The sequence below is a fragment of the Giraffa tippelskirchi genome, chromosome 10 (assembly GCF_054371585.1).
Source record: "Giraffa tippelskirchi isolate mGirTip1 chromosome 10, T2T-mGirTip1v1.2.pri, whole genome shotgun sequence".
NCBI classification, from domain to species: Eukaryota; Metazoa; Chordata; class Mammalia; order Artiodactyla; family Giraffidae; genus Giraffa; species Giraffa tippelskirchi.
In genome coordinates this window covers 55,020,915-55,038,942 of record NC_137284.1, presented here as the reverse complement: position 1 = coordinate 55,038,942, position 18,028 = coordinate 55,020,915, and the positions used below count along the sequence as shown (strand labels likewise).

At 40.2% G+C, this 18,028-nt stretch overlaps 1 protein-coding gene across 1 annotated transcript in view; it reads left to right on the top strand.

Annotated features, from left to right (window-relative positions):
• The window catches only part of ABCA13 (ATP binding cassette subfamily A member 13), a 413,377-nt gene that overhangs the window by 339,437 nt on the left and 55,912 nt on the right, over window positions 1-18,028 (top strand). The window contains exon 59 of the mRNA XM_081536362.1: window positions 15,578-15,728. Within this exon, the coding sequence (XP_081392488.1) occupies window positions 15,578-15,728 (151 nt within the window). The remainder of the gene's footprint in view (window positions 1-15,577; window positions 15,729-18,028) is intronic.

Genomic DNA, 18,028 nt, shown 5'->3' with positions numbered 1-18,028 from the left:
TTCGGCTGCCAGCCTTGGGTCAGGGGGGCCATTTCTATCTCCTGGAAAATAATTTCATCCAAATGTACGTTTATTTGCTTTGATATGTGCAAAATAATGTCTTCTTATTGTTTTACTTCCCTCTATATTTGTAATGTCATTGTTTTTATTTCACATTTTAAGCTTTGTGATTTTTATCTTTTTTTCCTAGAAGAATGGATCTTTTGTTTACTTTTTTCATAAAATCAGCTATTTATTTGTTCTATTTTTTGTTTCCAATTATTTAATTTCTGCTTTATATTTATTCTTTCCTCCAATGTACTTTTAAATTTTCTCTAGCTTTTTTAGTATGCTGCTTAATTCATTAAATCCAATTATTTCTTCTCTGTTATTGAAAATTTTAAATCCATGAACTGTCCTCTGATCGTTGTTTTCGACAGTATTCCATGTATGATTTCATTTTGTTATTTTCCATGTATTTTGCACAGTCATTTGATTTTTCGTTTTGGAAAGAGCTTTTATTTTGATGTTTCAAAGTTGCACAATGTTTTGTTTTTCTGCTGGTTTTATTCATTCACTAGGAAATTTTCATATGCCCTATTTCTTCTTGTTCTGTTTTTGTTTCTGTTGAGTGCTCCTTTTTTATTTTCTGCATGCCTCACATTTCTTCTGCCAATTTTGAGGGTTTTCAGACTGTGTTCAACTTCTCTGGTTTCTTTTACAAATATAATTGTATATAATACTTAATTTTATACTTTATAGAGACTATTATCTCCCCAGTATAAACAATAGCAAAGTCCATACACTCCCAATTTCAGACATCACCCCCTCTTTTCTTTTTTTTAATGAATTTTCTCCTTTCACTTTTTACCCCTAGCATTTTTTGGGGGGAAGGTGATATGGCATCACTGATGTAGGAGTTAGAACTGGACAAAAGTAGAGACTTTGGCGTAACTTGGTTGTCAGACCTTTACTGGCGTCTCCACGTGAAGCAGTGTAACTCATATATTAGCTTTTTTCTCTGACCTCTAAACTTGTAAAATAACAACCTCGAGTTTTCCAGAGTGTTTTTTTTTAATTGAAGAAAATATGATAGAATTTCTGAGACTCCAAGAACTTTAAAGAAACCCATAAAATTGAGGCATTATCATCTTATGTCTACTGTTTATCAATAGCTTATTAGCACTAAAAATGAAGTTATTTTGCTAATAGTATTATTTGTAGCTTGTTATTTTCTATGAGACTCAGTAGATTTTGACACATGACATAGTAAAATAACTTACACTTCTAATGTAGGAATTATTTTAAAGTCTCACATTGAGAAAATAAAAACCATAGCAACTTTGCCTGTCCATGCTTAAATATTCCAACTATTAAGTAGGTAATGAATACAAACATTCCCAGTTTGTCAATTCTTTATTAATGTCCTGGTTTTTTAGTATTTCTTTATATGAAGATTCATTATAAAATTTTATTTTTTCTTAGTATATATACATTATTGAAGTATGGTTGACATGCAATGCCTCAGGTTCACAGCAAGGTGATTCAGTTGTAGATATACACAAATATTATTTTTCAGATTATTTTCCACTATAGGTTATTTATTACAAGATACTGGCCATAGTTCCCTGTGCTATACAGTAAATCTTTGTTGCTTGTTTCATTTCTGTTCTTTTTAATTAGAAATCTAACATTCCATTCATACTAAGTCAAACAAGTGGAATCAAAATGTCAAATTTTTTGAGCCTTGTATAATTTTAAACAGAGATACCCACTATTAGAATAATTTAAACTATTTAAAGAAAAAAAACACTCTTCCTGACAATATCTATTATAGTCAGAAATAGACACTATATTTCTACTCATAGTGCATTTAATATCATTTGAATCCACATAGGTACAAATATATGCAAGATATATTACAATTATCCTGTGAACCAGTGACACTCAGGCTTACTGTCCTGATTCTGTGACCTCACCAATGACTTTTTCAACCTTTGACCCTGCCCTGAGGAGGAGGTGTGTATGGTAAAGCAATGCTGAGGACAGGGCAGTGCTGCTGGTCTGAGTGCTTTCCAAGGTGGACCAGCATGTCTCATCTGATGTCTTACATCAAGTGAGAAAGCATCGAACAGACAGTCTAGTGACAGTGGAGCAGGAGACAGGCAGAATCCCTGCTCATGTTCTTCAGGAACAAGTCTTGAATGCATTCCCTCCATCTTTCCTGGAGTAAATGAGTAGATTGGAGACTTGTGTACCAGCAGTGTATCTAAGGCAATGAGCTGCTTTGTTGCCAGAAGTTTGTAGTGTTGTCTTGGGCAGGAAGGCAAAATCTCAGCCATAGGAAAATATGATTGGGTATCATTTTACTGTTTTGAAAGGACATTACTTAATCAGGTTGCTGGCTTCTCCCTTTGTCAGTTGCAAAGAGATAATAAAAATAAATACAAGTCATAGATTAAGTACCCCCTAAAAGAGTGACCATGTTCTCTGAATGTTGCCCATGTGCGTGTGTTTAAATACTGATCTGAAGGACCTGAGAGAACTCGACTTGCAGTAGACGATAGACTATGTGTGGCGTGTGTGGTATATCTGTGCATTTGTGTGTGTGTGTGTGTGTGTGTGTGTGTGTTTATGTGTGTCTGTGTTTGTGTGTTTATATATGTGTGTGTCTGCGTGTTAGTGTGTGTGTTTACGTGTGTCTGTGTGTTTCTGTGTGAACCAGGGGAATGAACTTATTCTGTCTTCAGAGAAGGAGCTAAAACATGTTATTGATTCCCATTTAAGAAACAAAGCAACATGTCAGCATCATGGTCACTCTAAAACCACATCAAGTCATCATGGGAGTTCAGCTCCCGGAAATCCAGTCGTTGACTTTGTTCTCCAGCTCAGGGTTTCTCCTGACACAGGGCTTATGTCCAGGAGTCAGTGAGACTGACTCACAGTCCAGTTACTCAGGAAACGCGTGTGGTGACAGCCCTGCACTCACCTGACAACAGAATGGGGGTGAATTAGTGGGTAACCTTGCAGTGAAATGTGGACGGTGTCAGCAAAACATCAAGCATTTTGAGGGCAAACAGGTTTAAAATACTGAAAGTGAAAGTGAAGTAAAATACTGACAGGAAAGCAAATCAAACCAGGGCCACAAAACAGTTCTTTCTTGGCTCTTTTTGACCTATTTTGGCAGCTTACAAACTGCTGATAATACAAAGAAATTAACTGCCTGAAGTTAAAAGCGAAACCTTGGTAAAACCTTTTCCAACATTAAACCATTGGTTTGGTAAAGACCTCTCAGAATGCTCCAGACATTTTCTTTAATTTTCAGAATTTCGTGCGCTGTTATTAAATAAAGAGAAAAATAGCCTAGTCAACATGCATCGTGGTAAAGGCCACTTGAAGTTCATTCTTATGTTAGACCTTCAACTGAAAAATATCTTGCCTTTCTGATTGGCGCTAGAGCATGAAGCATGCAATGTTATGACCTTCCTTATTAGTTTGAGATAACTGAAATGCAAGTATGTGGAAACTGAAAAATAGATGTGAGCATTTTCCAATAGCACATAGATGTGATTGCCAGTGATCTTGATTTAGAAAATATTTGGTTAGCATCACTCTGAGATGAGTTGGGAGATTAATATCCGCAGGTTCATCTCACTCCATTGTGAAATCTTGTCCTTAGTTATCAGTCCTGTGTGACTAGAAATTAGGCAGCAGTCACTGGGCTAAGTAATGAGTTAAGTCTGAAAAGAAAAAGGACCAGACTCATTCCATGGCTGGGCCCCTGCCCTCCCCCCCACCCCCCGCCAGCCCACCATAACTCACCTACTCTGAATTGTTCACCTCTTCCCAAGTTCAGAGATACCAACACTGGCACTAGTGGTAAAGAACCCACCTGCCAATGCAGTAGACATAAGAGACATGAATTCGATCCCTGGGTCAGGAAGGTCCCCTGGAGGAGGGCATGGCAACCCAGTCCAGTATTCTTGCCTGGAGAATATCATGGACTAGGAACCTGGTAGGTTACAGTCCATAGGGTCTCAAAGAGTCAGACACGACTGAGTGCCTAACACTTCCACTTTCCCAAATTCAAAGATACCAACTGGAGGGTTATAGGCAGGGTGTGGGCAGAAAGTCCTGAGCCCACTGAATATTGAAAAGGATAATTTAAAAAGCTATTCCATCTCTTTAAATGGTTAGAATGTTTAAAATCATACATGCTTCATATTGTTAAATTGTCAAAGACTTGAAATGGGGAAAATTGTTACAGGAAACCACGAAAACTTACTCCTGCAGAACTTAAGGTAAGATTCCTGGGTTGGGAAGATCTGCTGGAGAAGGGATAGGCTAAAGATATGCAGATGACACCACCCTTATGGCAGAAAGTGAAGAACTAGAGTCTCTTGATGAAAGTGAAAGAGGACAGTGAAAAAGTTGGCTTAAATGTCAACATTCAGAAAACTAAGATCATGGCATCTGGTCCCATCACTTCCTGGCAAATAGATGGGGAAAAAGTGGAAACAGTGAGAGACTTTATTTTTGGGGGCTCCAAAATCACTGCAGATGGTGACTGCAGCCATGATCCTTGGAAGAAAAGCTATGACCAACCTAGACAGCATATTAAAAAGCAGAGACATTACTTTACTGACAAAGGTCTGTCTAGTCAAACTATGGTTTTTCCAGTAGTCATGTATAGATGTGAGAGTTGGACTATAAAGAAAGCTGACTGCTTAAGAATTGATGCTTTTGAATTGTGGTGTTGGGGAAGACTCTGGAGAGTCCCTTGGACAGCAAGGAGATCCAACCAGTCGTGAATATTCATTGGAAGGACTGATGCTGAAGCTGAAACTCCAATACTTTGGCCACCTGATGCAAAGAACTGACTCATTAGAAAAGACCCTGATGATGGGAAAGACTGAAGGCAGGAGGATAAGGGGAAGACAGAGGATGAGATGGTTGGATGGCATCACTGACTCAGTGGACATGAGTTTGAGTAAACTCTGGGAGTTGATAAATGACAGGGAGCCTGGCGTGCTGCAGTCCATGGGGTCGCAAAGAGTCGGACATGACTGAGCAACTGAACTGAACTGAACCCACTCCAGTATTCTTGGTCTTCCCATGTGGCTCAGCTGGTAAAGAATCTGCCTGCAATGTGGGAGACCTGGGTTCAATCCCTGGGTTGGGAAGATCCCCTGGAGAAGGGAAAGGCTACCCACTCCATTATTCTGTCCTGGAGAATTTTATGGTCTGTATAGACCATGGGGTTGCAAAGAGCCGGACACAAGTGAGTGACTTTCACTTCACTTCACTTCTTAAACACTAAAAATTGTGTTGTGTGCTGTACTTAGTCACTCAGTCATGTCCAACTCTTTGCAACACCATCGGCTGTAGCCTGCCAGGTTCCTCTGTCCATGGGGATTCTCCAGGCAAGAATACTGGAATGGCTTGCCATGCCCTACTCCAGGGGATCTTCCCAACCCAGGCATTGAACCCAGTTATCCCGCATTGCAGGTAGATTCTTTACTGTCTGAGCCACCAGAGAGTCTTATAAATTAACATGTACAACAATTTTTTAAATGGAAACTTTGCATTGAGATATGTACTACCTAGAACTTCTCAGTGTATAAGGGTTGGTGGGTTTACATCATGTTAGCCCACCCAGATAAGCACATAAGCAAGAAATTAACCTTTGCCAGGACCCAGAAACCACCATAATGAACTCAGTCAAGAGCCCTCCTCTAAACTAAAGCAATATTCTGACTTTTATCACCATAGATTATAGTTTTCCTGTTTGTAAACTTTATAGAAATGAAATCATACAGCATATGCTTTGGTGAGTGGCTTCTTTCTGGCAGTGTCATGTTTGTGAGATGCATCCATGTTGTTACGTATTGCAATAGTTCACTTGGTTAATATTGACAGAGATGTGTTGTGAGCATTTATTGTTGTTGAGTTGCTCAGTCATGTCTGACTCTTTTCAACCCATGGACTGCAGCATGCCAGGCTTCCCTGTCCTGCACTATCTCCCAGAATTTGCTCAAACTGATGTCCATTGAGTCAATGATGCCATCCAGCCATCTCATCCTGTCACCACCTTCTCCTCCTGCCCTCAATCTTTCCCAGCATCAAGGTCTTTTCCAATAAGTCAGCTCTTCGCACCATTGCATTTGTTGGGGAACATATAAGGCATTCCGGTTGTACACATATTAAGGAACTTAGCTGTTCACATGGAGCAGGTGCATTTTCAGCCTTTGTGGATACTGACAAACTGTTTTGATATATGATTCATATACCATAAAATTCACACTTTTAAGTGTAGAAATTCGGTAGTTGTTAGTAATTCATGAAGTTATGCAACTATTTCTACTAATTTCCATATCATTTTCATCACTGTTTTTTTTGGCCATGCTGCTTGGCATACAGGATCTTATTTCCCCCACTAGGAATTGAACCTGTGCCTCCTGCAGTAGAAGGATGGTCTTAACCACTGGACTGCCAGGGAAATCCCCATTTTCAAGTAGCCATTCCCTGTTGTCCCTCTGCTCTTTGGCAGCTATCAGTCTACTTTCTGTGTCTGTGACTTTGCCTATTACAGACATCTATATAAATGGAATCACACAGTATATGGCCTTTTGTGTTTAGCTTCTGTCACCTAGCATGTTTTCAGGGTTCATTTGCGTTGTAGCCTGTGTCAGTCCTTCACTCCTTTTTATGACAACAGTACTTAATGGTATGAATCTATCAAATTTTGTTTATTCATTCATCAGTTGAAGGACATTTAGTTCTCTACTTGTTTTGCTATTATGAGTAAGCTTCTATGAACATTAATGTACATATTTTATCAGACCTATGTATTCAGATCTGTTGAGTGTATAACCAGAAGTGGAATACTGGGTTGTATAGCTAGGTACCTAAGCGTAGCATTTGAGGAACTGCCAAACTGTTTTCCAAAGTAGCTGCATCATTCCTGGTAGTCATATATGAGGGTTCCAATTTCTCCACATCCTCACCAACATTTACATGTTTCTTGTTTTTTATTATGGTCATCCCATGGGGTGTGAACTATATGTTATTATGGCTTTGATTTGTGTTTCTCTAATGACTAATGATGCTGACAATTTTTTCTATGCTTATTGGTTATTTGTACATATTCTTTGAAGAAATATAGACTCAGATCCTTGGAACATTTTTTCAAATTGGGTTGTTTACATTCTAGAGTCAGCCCATTATTAGATATGTGATTTACAAAAACTTTCTCCAGTTGCATGGGTTATCTTGTATATTCTTGATAGTGTTTTGAAACACAAAAAAACTAAATTTCAGTTTTATGCAGTTTATCTTTTTTGTATTTTTTCATCTTCATTGTGGTATAATTGATAAAATTTTAAGATGTTTAAAGTGCATATGTTGATGACTTGATATACAATATATACTGTGGAAAGATTTCTCTCATCTACTTAAAGAATTCAGATATTACACACTGATTTTGAATCCTGAAGTTTTACTGAATTTGGTGATTCATTCTAACACTTTTTTTTTTTAGTAGAGTCTGGATAGATGCTGTCTTTTCTATTGTTGCTTATCCTTTTTGTGTCATATCTAGGAATTATTGCTTTCTCCAAGATCAGGAAGATTCAGGCATATGTTTCTTCTAGAAGTTTCATAATTTTGGTTCCTGTATTTAAGTTTTTTATCAATTGTGATTTGATTTTTACATATGGGGTGAGGTATGCATCTAAGTTTTTGTAGGATTTTTTAGATCTAAGTTTTATAGTATTCCCTTGTAAATTTTTCTATTTCTGTAAGTTTAATACTAATGCCTCTTCTTTAGTTTAATACTAATGTCTCCTCTTTAATTTTGATTTCAGTAATTTGAATCTTCTTCCCTTTCTCTGTGGTCAGTCTAGCCTGTGGATCTTCTTGTGTTTTTCCAAAGAACCAACATTTTGATTTGTTGATTTTCCCTATTATTTTTCATATTTTCTTTCATATTCATTTTTGTTGTGATTTTATTTTTTCTCTTCAGATTGCTTTAGATCTAGCTTGCTGTAATTTTTCTAATTTCTTATTGGGAATGTTAGGTTATTGTTTTGAAACTGATTTTCTTTCATATATATATTATGATTGTTTCTTTCCTTACATGTACTCTTTTTGATGAATCTCACAAGTTTTTATATGCTTTATATTTATTTTAGTCATCTCAAAATATTTTATAGTTTTCCTTCTTTGGCACAAAGTTCTTTCTTTGGCATATTGTTTTCTTGGGAGCATGTCATTTAAATTTTACATATTTGTGGTCCTCGCAAATTTCCTTCTTTTTCTATTTCTAATTTCATTCTATTATCGTCAGAAAGCATATATTCCATGATTTCAAATCTTTAAAATTTACTGATATTTTTTTCATAAGCTCACAAATATTCTATCTGGAAAATGTTTTAAGAGCATCAGAAAGGAATGTCCGTCTGCTATTGTGGGTGAGGAATTCTATAAAAGTCTCTTGGTCTAGTTGGTTATAGTGTTGTTCAGGTTCTCTGTTTCCTTCCTAATTTTTCTGTCTGATTTTTCCATCCATTATCAGATGTGATATACTGAAGATTCCAACTTTTATTGTTAAATTGTTTCTTCTTTACTTCTGTCAGTTTTTCCTCATGTATTCTGGGGCTCTGTTCTAAGGTAAAAACATGTAAATATTTGTTACATTTTCCCAAGGAATTGATGCTTTTATTATTATGTGTTTTTCTGTGTGTCTATCAAGTTTTATACTACAGTTTATTTTGTCTGATACTAGTATGCTGCTGCTGCTAAGTCGCTTCAGTCATATCTGACTTTGTGCAACCCCATAGACAGCAGCCCACCAGGTTCCCCTGTCCCCGGGATTCTCCAGGCAAGAACACTGGAGTGGGTTGCCATTTCCTTCTCCAATGCATGAAAGTGAAAAGTGAAAGTGAAGTCGCTCAGTCATGTCCGACACTTAGCGACCCCACAGACTACAGCCTACCAGGCTCCTCTGTCCATGGGATTTTCCAGGCAAGAGTACTGGAGTGGGTTGCCATTGCCTTCTCCGCTGATACTAGTATAGCCACTCCAAAATGCTTTTGGATACCATTTGCGTAGTATATCTTTTAAAAATTTGTTGTAAAACACACACAGCATAAACTTCACCATCATGACAATTTTTAGGAGTACAGTTAAGCTATGAAAAGTTATGGAAGAAACTTAAATGCATATTACTAAGTAAAACAAGCCCATCTGGGAAGGACTATATATTGGTGTAATTTCAACCATATGGTGATCAGTAAGAGTCAAAGCTGTGGACACAATAAAAGATCAGTGGTTTCCAGGGAAGAGGGAGGGAGGGTTGAACAGGCAGAGCACAGAGACTTTAGGGCAGTGAGACTGACCTGTGTGCTTCTGTGGGTACCTGACATCATGACTCTGACAAAACCCACAGAATGTTCAACTCAAAATGCAAACCCCAGTATGGATTGTGGACATTGTTAATAGAAGTATCAATCAGTTTTAACAAATGTGCCATAGCGATGAAGATAATAATTGGAGGGGAGGTGATTCTAGGTGACCCCCTTCATCTTCCTGTACTTTCTATTCAACTTTCCCATAAACCTAAACCACTCTAAAAATTAAACCTATCAGTTAAAAAGTAATAACCTCCTCTCTTCCTTTTTTATATTGTCATTTTATCTTTGTATGAAAGTGTTAAAGAATGAAAACAGTGGTAGACTTGTATGGGCCACATAAAGGTGTTAGAACTGGTTCTGTAGTCAGTTCAAGGCAGCGGTGCCTTGCAGGGTTTAGTTTTAACATCTACAAAATGGAAAGTGGTGATTAAAAAAGAAGGTGGGGGGCTGGAAGGACAGGGAAATGAGGCATGACTCATACATGCATGTTGATCTAAAACAGATAGAATAAATAGACTGCTGGTTATTTTTCCAGCAACAGTGGGTTTGGGGGATCATCAAAGAAATTATAGTTTGGGGTCTGAAACCATGGCAATCTATTGACAAGTCCCCCTGTAAAAATGCAGAAAAGAAAGCTTTTGTAGAGTGGAAGGGAGTAACATGGGGCAGTAACAAGGAGCCTACTGCTGACTGTCCATTGGCTGAGTCCAGGCCAGAAGAGAGGAAGAGTCTTTCTTCTCCCTGTGGGTTCCGCTGCTGTCCCAGGGCTTGAGAGCTCCCCCTGCTGGTCTCCTACGTATGTTAGTCGCTCAGTCATATCTGACTCTGTGACCCTATGGACTGTAGCCCACAAAGCTCCTCTGTCTATGGAATTCTCCAGGCAAGAATACTGGAGTGAGTAGCCATTCCCTTCTCCAGGGGATCTTCCCAACCCAGGGATCGAACCCAGGTCTCCCACACTGCAGACAGATTTTTTTTTTTACTGTCTGAGCCACCTCCACTAACTGTTTGATTAAGGGCTCTGTTTTCTTTTTTTAAAATATACCAATAATTATGAGGTTACCTTTGAGGATATTGGAAATGTTCTAGAACTAGATGTTAATAGTAATGATGATTATTGAGTGAAATTTTTCCAGAGGCAGTGGTTCAAAACAAAACCTGATGTTACAAATTGAAATAAAAAATTCTAATATGCCAGTAAATTTGCTGAAAAAGATGCACACCACTATATGTCTTGTGAAATCTCTTAAATACACTGATAAAGAAAATTCCTAAGAGTGATTGAACAGATGAACATATTTTCTAAAGAGTAGCAAAATTCAGGCTGAAATAAACTTTTGCTATTAGAAATTTAGGGAAAATTGTTTGATGGATTAATGTTTACAAGATTAGGAAAAAAAGCAAAATGAAAAGAGAAACATAAAATTTAACTCAAAACCAAATTTTCTTGCATTGTTTACTTGTTACCAGGTACCTGTACCACTTAAATACAGATTAAAACATTCAGTCAGGTCAATTCAGTCGCTCAGTCATGCCGAACTCTTTGCGACCCCATGGACTGCAGCACATGAGGCCTCCCTGTCCATTACCAACTCCTGGAGTTTACTCACACTCATGTCCACTGAGTCGGTGATGCCATTCAACCATCTCATCCTCCAATGTCCCCTTCTTCTCTCGCCTTCAATCTTTCCAAGCATCAGAGTCTTTTCTAATGAATCAGTTCTTCACGTCAGGTGGCCAAAGTATTGGAGTTTCAGCTTCAACACCAGTCCTTCCAATGAACATTCAGGACTGATTTACTTTAGGATGAACTGGTTGGATCTCCTTGCTGTCCAAGGGACTCTCAAGAGTCTTCTCCAACACCACAGTTCAAAAACATCAATTCTTTGGCCCTCAGCTTTCTCTATGGTCCAACACTCCCATCCATACATGACTACTGGAAAAACCATAGCCTTGACTAGACAGATCTTTGTTTTGCAGAGTAATGTCTCTGCTTTTTAATATGCTGCCTAGGTTGGTCATAACTTTTCTTCCAAGGAGTAAGCGTCTTTTATTTCATGGCTGCAGTCGCCATCCACAGTGATTTTGGAGCCCCCCAAAATAAAGTCAGCCACTGTTTCCACTGTTTCCCCATCTGTTTGCCATGAAGTGATGGGACTGGATGCCATGATCGTTGTTTTCTGAATGTTGAGAGTTAGCCAACCTTTTCACTCTCCTCTTTCACTTTCATCAAGAGGCTCTTTAGTTCTTCTTCAATTTCTGCCATAAGGGTGGTGTCATCTGCATATCTGAGGTTATTGATATTTCTCCCAGCAATCTTGATTCCAGCTTGTGCTTCCTCCAGCCCAGCGTTTCTCATGATGTAATCTTTATATAAGTTAAATAAGCAGGATGACAATATACAGCCTTGACAGACTCCTTTTTCTATTTGGAACCAGTCTGTTGTTTCATGTCTAGTTCTAACTGTTGCTTCCTGACCTGCATACAGATTTCTAAAGAGGCAGGTCAGGTGGTCTGGTATTCCCATCCCTTTCAGAATTTTGCACAGTTTTTTGTGATCCACACAGTCAAAGGCTTTGGTTTGGCCAGTAAAGCAGAAATAGATGTTTTTCTGGAACCTCTCTTGCTTTTTCGATGATCCAGTGGATGTTGGCAATTTGATCTCTGGTTCTTCTGCCTTTTCTAAAACTAGCTTGAATATCTGGAAGTTCATGGTTCACGTATTGCTGAAGCCTGGCTTGGAGAATTTTGAGCATTACTTTACTAGAGTGTGAGATGAGTGCAATTGTGCGGTAGTTTGAGCATTCTTTGGCATTGCCTTTCTTTGGGATTGGGATGAAAAGTGACTTTTCCACTCCTGTGGCCACTGCTGAGTTTTCCATATTTGCTGGCATATTGAGTGCAGCACTTTCACAGCATCATCTCTTAGGATTTGAAATAGCTCATGTGGAATTCCATCGCTTCCACTAGCTTTGTTCATAGTGATGCTTTCTAAGGCCCACTTAACTTCACATTCCAGGATGTCTGGCTCTGGGTGAGTGGTCAAACCATCGTGATTATCTGGGTCATGAAGATCTTTTTTGTACAGTTCTTCTGTGTATTCTTGCCACCTCTTCTTAATATCTTCTGCTTCTGTTAGGTCCATACCATTTCTGTCCTTTTTGAGCCCATCTTTGAATGAAATGTTCCCTTGATATCTTTAGCTTTCTTGAAGAGATCTCTAGTCTTTCCTATTGTATTATTTTCCTCTATTTCTTTGCACTTATCACTGAGGAAGGCTTTCTTATCTCTCCTTTCTATTTTGGAACTCTGCATTCAAATGGGTATATCTTTCCTTTTCTCCTTTGCTTTTCGCTTCTCTTCTTTTCACAGCTATTTGTAACGCCTCCTCAGACAGCGATTTTGCTTTTTTATTCATTGAATGACTAGATTCACTTTTTTTTAATGAAAGATACTCATAATAGCTTCTATAGTAGTCATGATTTCTCAGCAAGTTTTTCTTTACATTATGTTCCATTTTGAAACTGTAAATTTTCCTTTCTGAAGTGTTCTCAGGAAAATTTATAGACTTTATGATTCTATCTTTGTAAAAATGCATAGAAAGATGTCAGTGTTTCATGTTAAATGTGATCACATTTGAGTAGTTTAAAAATGTCCATGATGGATATCTCTTAATAATAAAATTAGAATAAAACAGGAGCTCTTTTCCTTTAAGTAAGTACAATTTTGTATAATCTTCAGCATGTACTTGTGGAGCATTGCTACACTTAAAGGATTAACATTTGAATATTAATGGTAAGACAGTATGGTACTGGCACAAGGACAGAAATATAGATCAATGGAACAAAATAGAAAGCCCAGAGATAAATCCACGCCCCTATGGACAACTTATCTTTGACAAAGGAGGCAAGAATATACAATGGAGAAAAGACAATCTCTTTAACAAGTGGTGCTGGGAAAACTGGCCAACCACTTGTAAAAGAATGAAACTAGAACACTTTCTAACACCATACACAAAAATAAACTCAAAATGGATTAAAGATCTAAACATAAGACCAGAAACTCTAAAACTCCTAGAGGAAAACATAAGCAAAACACTCTCTGACATAAACCACAGCAGGATCCTCCATGACCCACCTCCTAGAATATTGGAAATAAAAGCAAAAATAAGCAAATGGGACCTAAGTAAAATTAAAAGTTTTTGCACAACAAAGGGAACTATAAGCAAGGTGAAAAGAGAGCCTTCGGAATGGGAGAAAATAATAGCAAATGAAGCAATGGACAAACAATTAATCTCAAAAATATACAAGCAACTCCTGCAGCTGAATTCCAGAAAAATAAACGACCCAATCAAAAAGTGGGGCAAAGAACTAAACAGACATTTCTCCAAAGAAGACATACAGATGGCTAACAAACACATGAAAAGATGCTAAACATCACTCACTATCAGAGAAAGGCAAATCAAAACCACAATGAGGTACCATTTCACACCCATCAGAATGGCTGCTATACAAAAGACTACAAGCAATAAATGCTGGAGAGGGTGTGGAGAAAAGGGAACCCTCTTACACTGTTGGTGGGAATGCAAACTAGTACAGCCACTATGGAGAACAGTGTGGAGATTCCTCAAAAAACTGGGAATAGAACTGCCATATGACCCAGCAATCCCACTGCTGGGCATACACATCGAGGAAACCAGAATTTAAAGAGACACGTGTACCCCAATGTTCATCGCAGCACTATTTATAATAGCCAGGACATGGAAGCAGCCTAGATGCCCATCAGCAGACAAATGGATAAGGAAGCTGTGGTACATATACACAATGGAATATTACTCAGCCATTAAAGAGAATACATTCGAATCAGTTCTAATGAGGTGGATGAAACTGCAGCTTATTATACAGAGTGAAGTCAGCCAGAAAGAAAAACACCAATACAGTATACTAACACATATATATGGTATTTAGTCAATCGGTAAAGATAACCCTGTATGCAAGACATCAGAAGAGACACAGATAAATAGAACAGTATTATGGACTCTATGGGAGAGGGCGAGGGTGGGAGGATATGGGAGAATGGCACTGAAGCATGTAAATTATCATATGTGAAACGAATCGCCAGTCCAGGTTCGACACATGATACAGGGTGCTCGGGGCTGGTTCACCGGTATGACCTGGAGGGATGGGACGGGGAGGGAGGTGGAAGAGGGGTTCTGGAAGGGGAAATCATGTACACCCTTGGTGGATTCATCTCAATGTATGGCAAAACAAATACAATATTGTAAAGTTAAAAAAAAAAAAAGAAGAATATTAATGGTAGACATTGCCATTAATGGTAGACATTAACTATGGGCTGAGACTGTGAAATTTTCCTTTTAGCTCTCTATTTTTCTGTGTGTTCAATCAGATATATATATATATATATACATATTTATATATATTATTGCTATCATAAAAGTGATTTTTAAAACATCTGATACTGAGTGATAGCCTCACCGTGGATTTATTAGATGTTCATATAAATTGTTTTGGTTTGGGGAGTAATAGCTGTGATGGCCATTTATGGAGCAATAGCCATTGTTGCCAACCCCCCTGGGAACTTAACTTTGGAATCCAGTGGGATTTGATTACAGAATTTCCACAGGACTGGGGAAACAGACTCTTGGAGGGCGCAAACAAAACATTGTGCACAGCCAGCTGATGCTGGGAAGCTCTGTGCCTTATGCCTGTTCTTTGACATTTAGAGCATTCATGGTGTTAGAGCTAGGTCTGTCCTACCCGCACATGGACTGCTACTAGTTCATTGAACCCATTTGTACTAAGTTAATTAATTGCATTAGACAAACTGCAACAGGGCTTCTCAGGTGGTGCTAGTTGTAAAGAGCCTGCCTGTCAGTGCAGAAGACATAAGGACATGGGTTTGATCCCTGGGTCAGGAAGATCCCCTGGAGCAGGGCTTGGCAACCCACTCCAGTATTCTTGCCTGGAGAATCCCATGGACAGAGGAGCCTGGACGGCTGCAATCCATAGGGTCACAAAGAGTTGGACACGACTGAGGTGACTTAGCACGAACTTAGTACACAGCACAAACTGCCACAAGCTTGGGATTGATGAGCCATATTTAAGAAATGGGTGATGTTTGTCTGGAAAGTTGAATCTTCTCTATGCTGCTGCTTCTCTTGGCAGAGAGGGCGTGGCTCTGTCTCTTGCTGGTGCAGCCGGCATCCGCATTGGCTACTGTCCGCAGCAGGACGCCTTGGACGAGCTCCTGACGGGCTGGGAGCACCTGCAGTACTACTGCTGCCTCCATGGGATTCCAAAGCAGTCCATCCCCAAGGTAAGAGCCTCCTAGGGTTTCCGGGAAGAAGGACCAGCAGAGGAGTGCGTGGCAACACCTCTGGGCCCAGCTGAGCTCTTTCACCCCATGATGGGGATCGCAGTGTCAGATTAAGTGTCCCTGAAATATATTTCCAATGTTGTCACACTGAAGTTAACACAAATATGTCTGTGTTACGTTTATGTTGTTCATTTAGAATAGGTCCCTGCCCAGAGAAGAAGCCATGGGTAGGAGTGAAAGCCCACAGTCATCTGCAATCTTGTTTCCTATAGGACCCCCTCCCCCACCAAGCATCTTTTACATTTAGTGTAAATTAAGAGCAAATAGCATAGATTTGAATCTGCAGGGCCTGTGGAGAAGGACTTAGATCATGTGTGGATTTGGTGGGTGGATGGAAAGGATGACTTCCTGTTGGGTGGGCTGCCAGCCACATGCCTAGGCTCCTTTCTGGAGGGTTCTGCATCTCCTTTCTGGGGGGTCCAGGGGGGCAGATGTGTGTGGGGAGCCACAGAGCCCCCCTTCCCTTTAGGGGTTGAGGGAGTGGGTGCGACTGAGAGAACCAGAAGCAGATGCCCTTCTGTCTGCTTCCAGCTATGGCCAGCAAGGCAGAGCTGACAGTCTTGACTGACAGCTCAGGCCAGGGGGGCAGCCTCAGACTGGCAGGTGCTCAAGGAGTGGTTTTACCTCCTCTGCACCTCTCTGTGGAGGGTGTGGGGTGCTGCTTGCCTGTCTAGATTCTGAAGTTGGAGCAGAAATAAGGGGCGTGTGGGATGCATTTTCAATGAGCTTCTGCAGGAGATGGAGCAATCATGGGGTTCCCAGGAGACAAACCCACAGCCATCTCCTTCACTGGCCCATGAAAATTCATTCTCTGTGCTGCCGTGCCATGCTGTAGCCTTCCTATCTTATTTATGCTCTGTGACTCTAAGTGAAACCAGAATGAGATCTCTCCATGTCCCTAGAGGGGTGCTAGTCCACTCACCCACCTCCCATCTCAATAAAGCAAAGACACATGTCCGCCCAAAGGATCCCACTCACCACAGTTTAAGCAGCTCTTGACATCCAGATCTAGTCGCTGGCTCAGCCTTTAATGGGTGTTTATCTCCGCCAGCTCCCCTGGCTTGTTTCTGATTAAAGAGGTGGATGCTTGGGGAGCACTCTAAGCTAGCGCCTCTGTTGTCCCGGGGGGGAAGCACGCCCTTTGAAAGCATTCTTGTTAAGACAGTGAAGCTTGTCTTGCTTGGTGTCTTCCAGAGCAATAGTTTCTGATCCTCAGCTGTCTTAGGAGCTCACTGTGCTGAGCGCCTCCACAGAGAAATGTTATCTTAATGGTCGCCAATTAGGAACTGGCTTCATTGCTTTCATGAAATGGCAAGTGATTTTGCAGATAGGATTGCTGTTTGCTCAGAGGTTTCTAAGATGTCAGCACATGTGTTCTGAGAGGAATTAGCTCCCCTGGTGACAAATTCCCCTCTCCTGTAAATTTTAGAAATATGTGAAATATAGAAGAGGCTTGTCTGTTCCTATGCGCTTATCACTATGTGACCAGAAGGGATTTTGATAAAAGAGCAGAAAATGATAGTTCGGTTATTGTGGGCAAAGCACTGTTCTGTTTTACAGCAACCATAGGAGCTGCGCAGGGTGTATTCCTCATTTCAGAAATGGTGGGATGAGATGGTTAGATAGCATCACTGACTCATTGGACATAAATTTGAGCAAACTCTGGGAAATAGAGGACAGAGGAGCATGGTGTGCTGCAGTCCATGGGGTCTCAAAGAGTCGGACACGGCTTAGTGACTGAATAACAACAGCATAGGAAGCCACCCAAACCAGTGGCTGGAATGTGGGTGGTTTGTTTTGAGGGCAGACGAACTGGCTCCAGAGTGTGTGTTCTCAGCACATTTGGGTGGCTGGCTGGTCAGACGGAGTTTCCAGTGCCCCTAATGGCTGAAGAAGTGGAAACCTCATGAGATTATGGCAAGGCTCCTCTGACAGGGATCTGCCCTGGGTTTCAGGACTCCCAGGTCTCGTAGGATGCTCTCCTGGTGTCTGGGCTGTACTGGGCACTCTTCTCCACCTGTCCTCACTGTCACACGACACGCACACTTGTGTCTTCTGTGATTCTGGAGGCAGAGCCCTTCTGGCTCTGGGGAAGGTCCTCCCCCCAGCATCTCCCCTCAGAGCCCACCTGGTGCTGCCCCTGTGCTCCAGGGTCCTGGCTCATGTCCAGCTTGGGGTCTCCAACATATGGTTGTATCACCCATTTCTATGACCTTCCAAAAGTTCAATTTGGTAAGAAA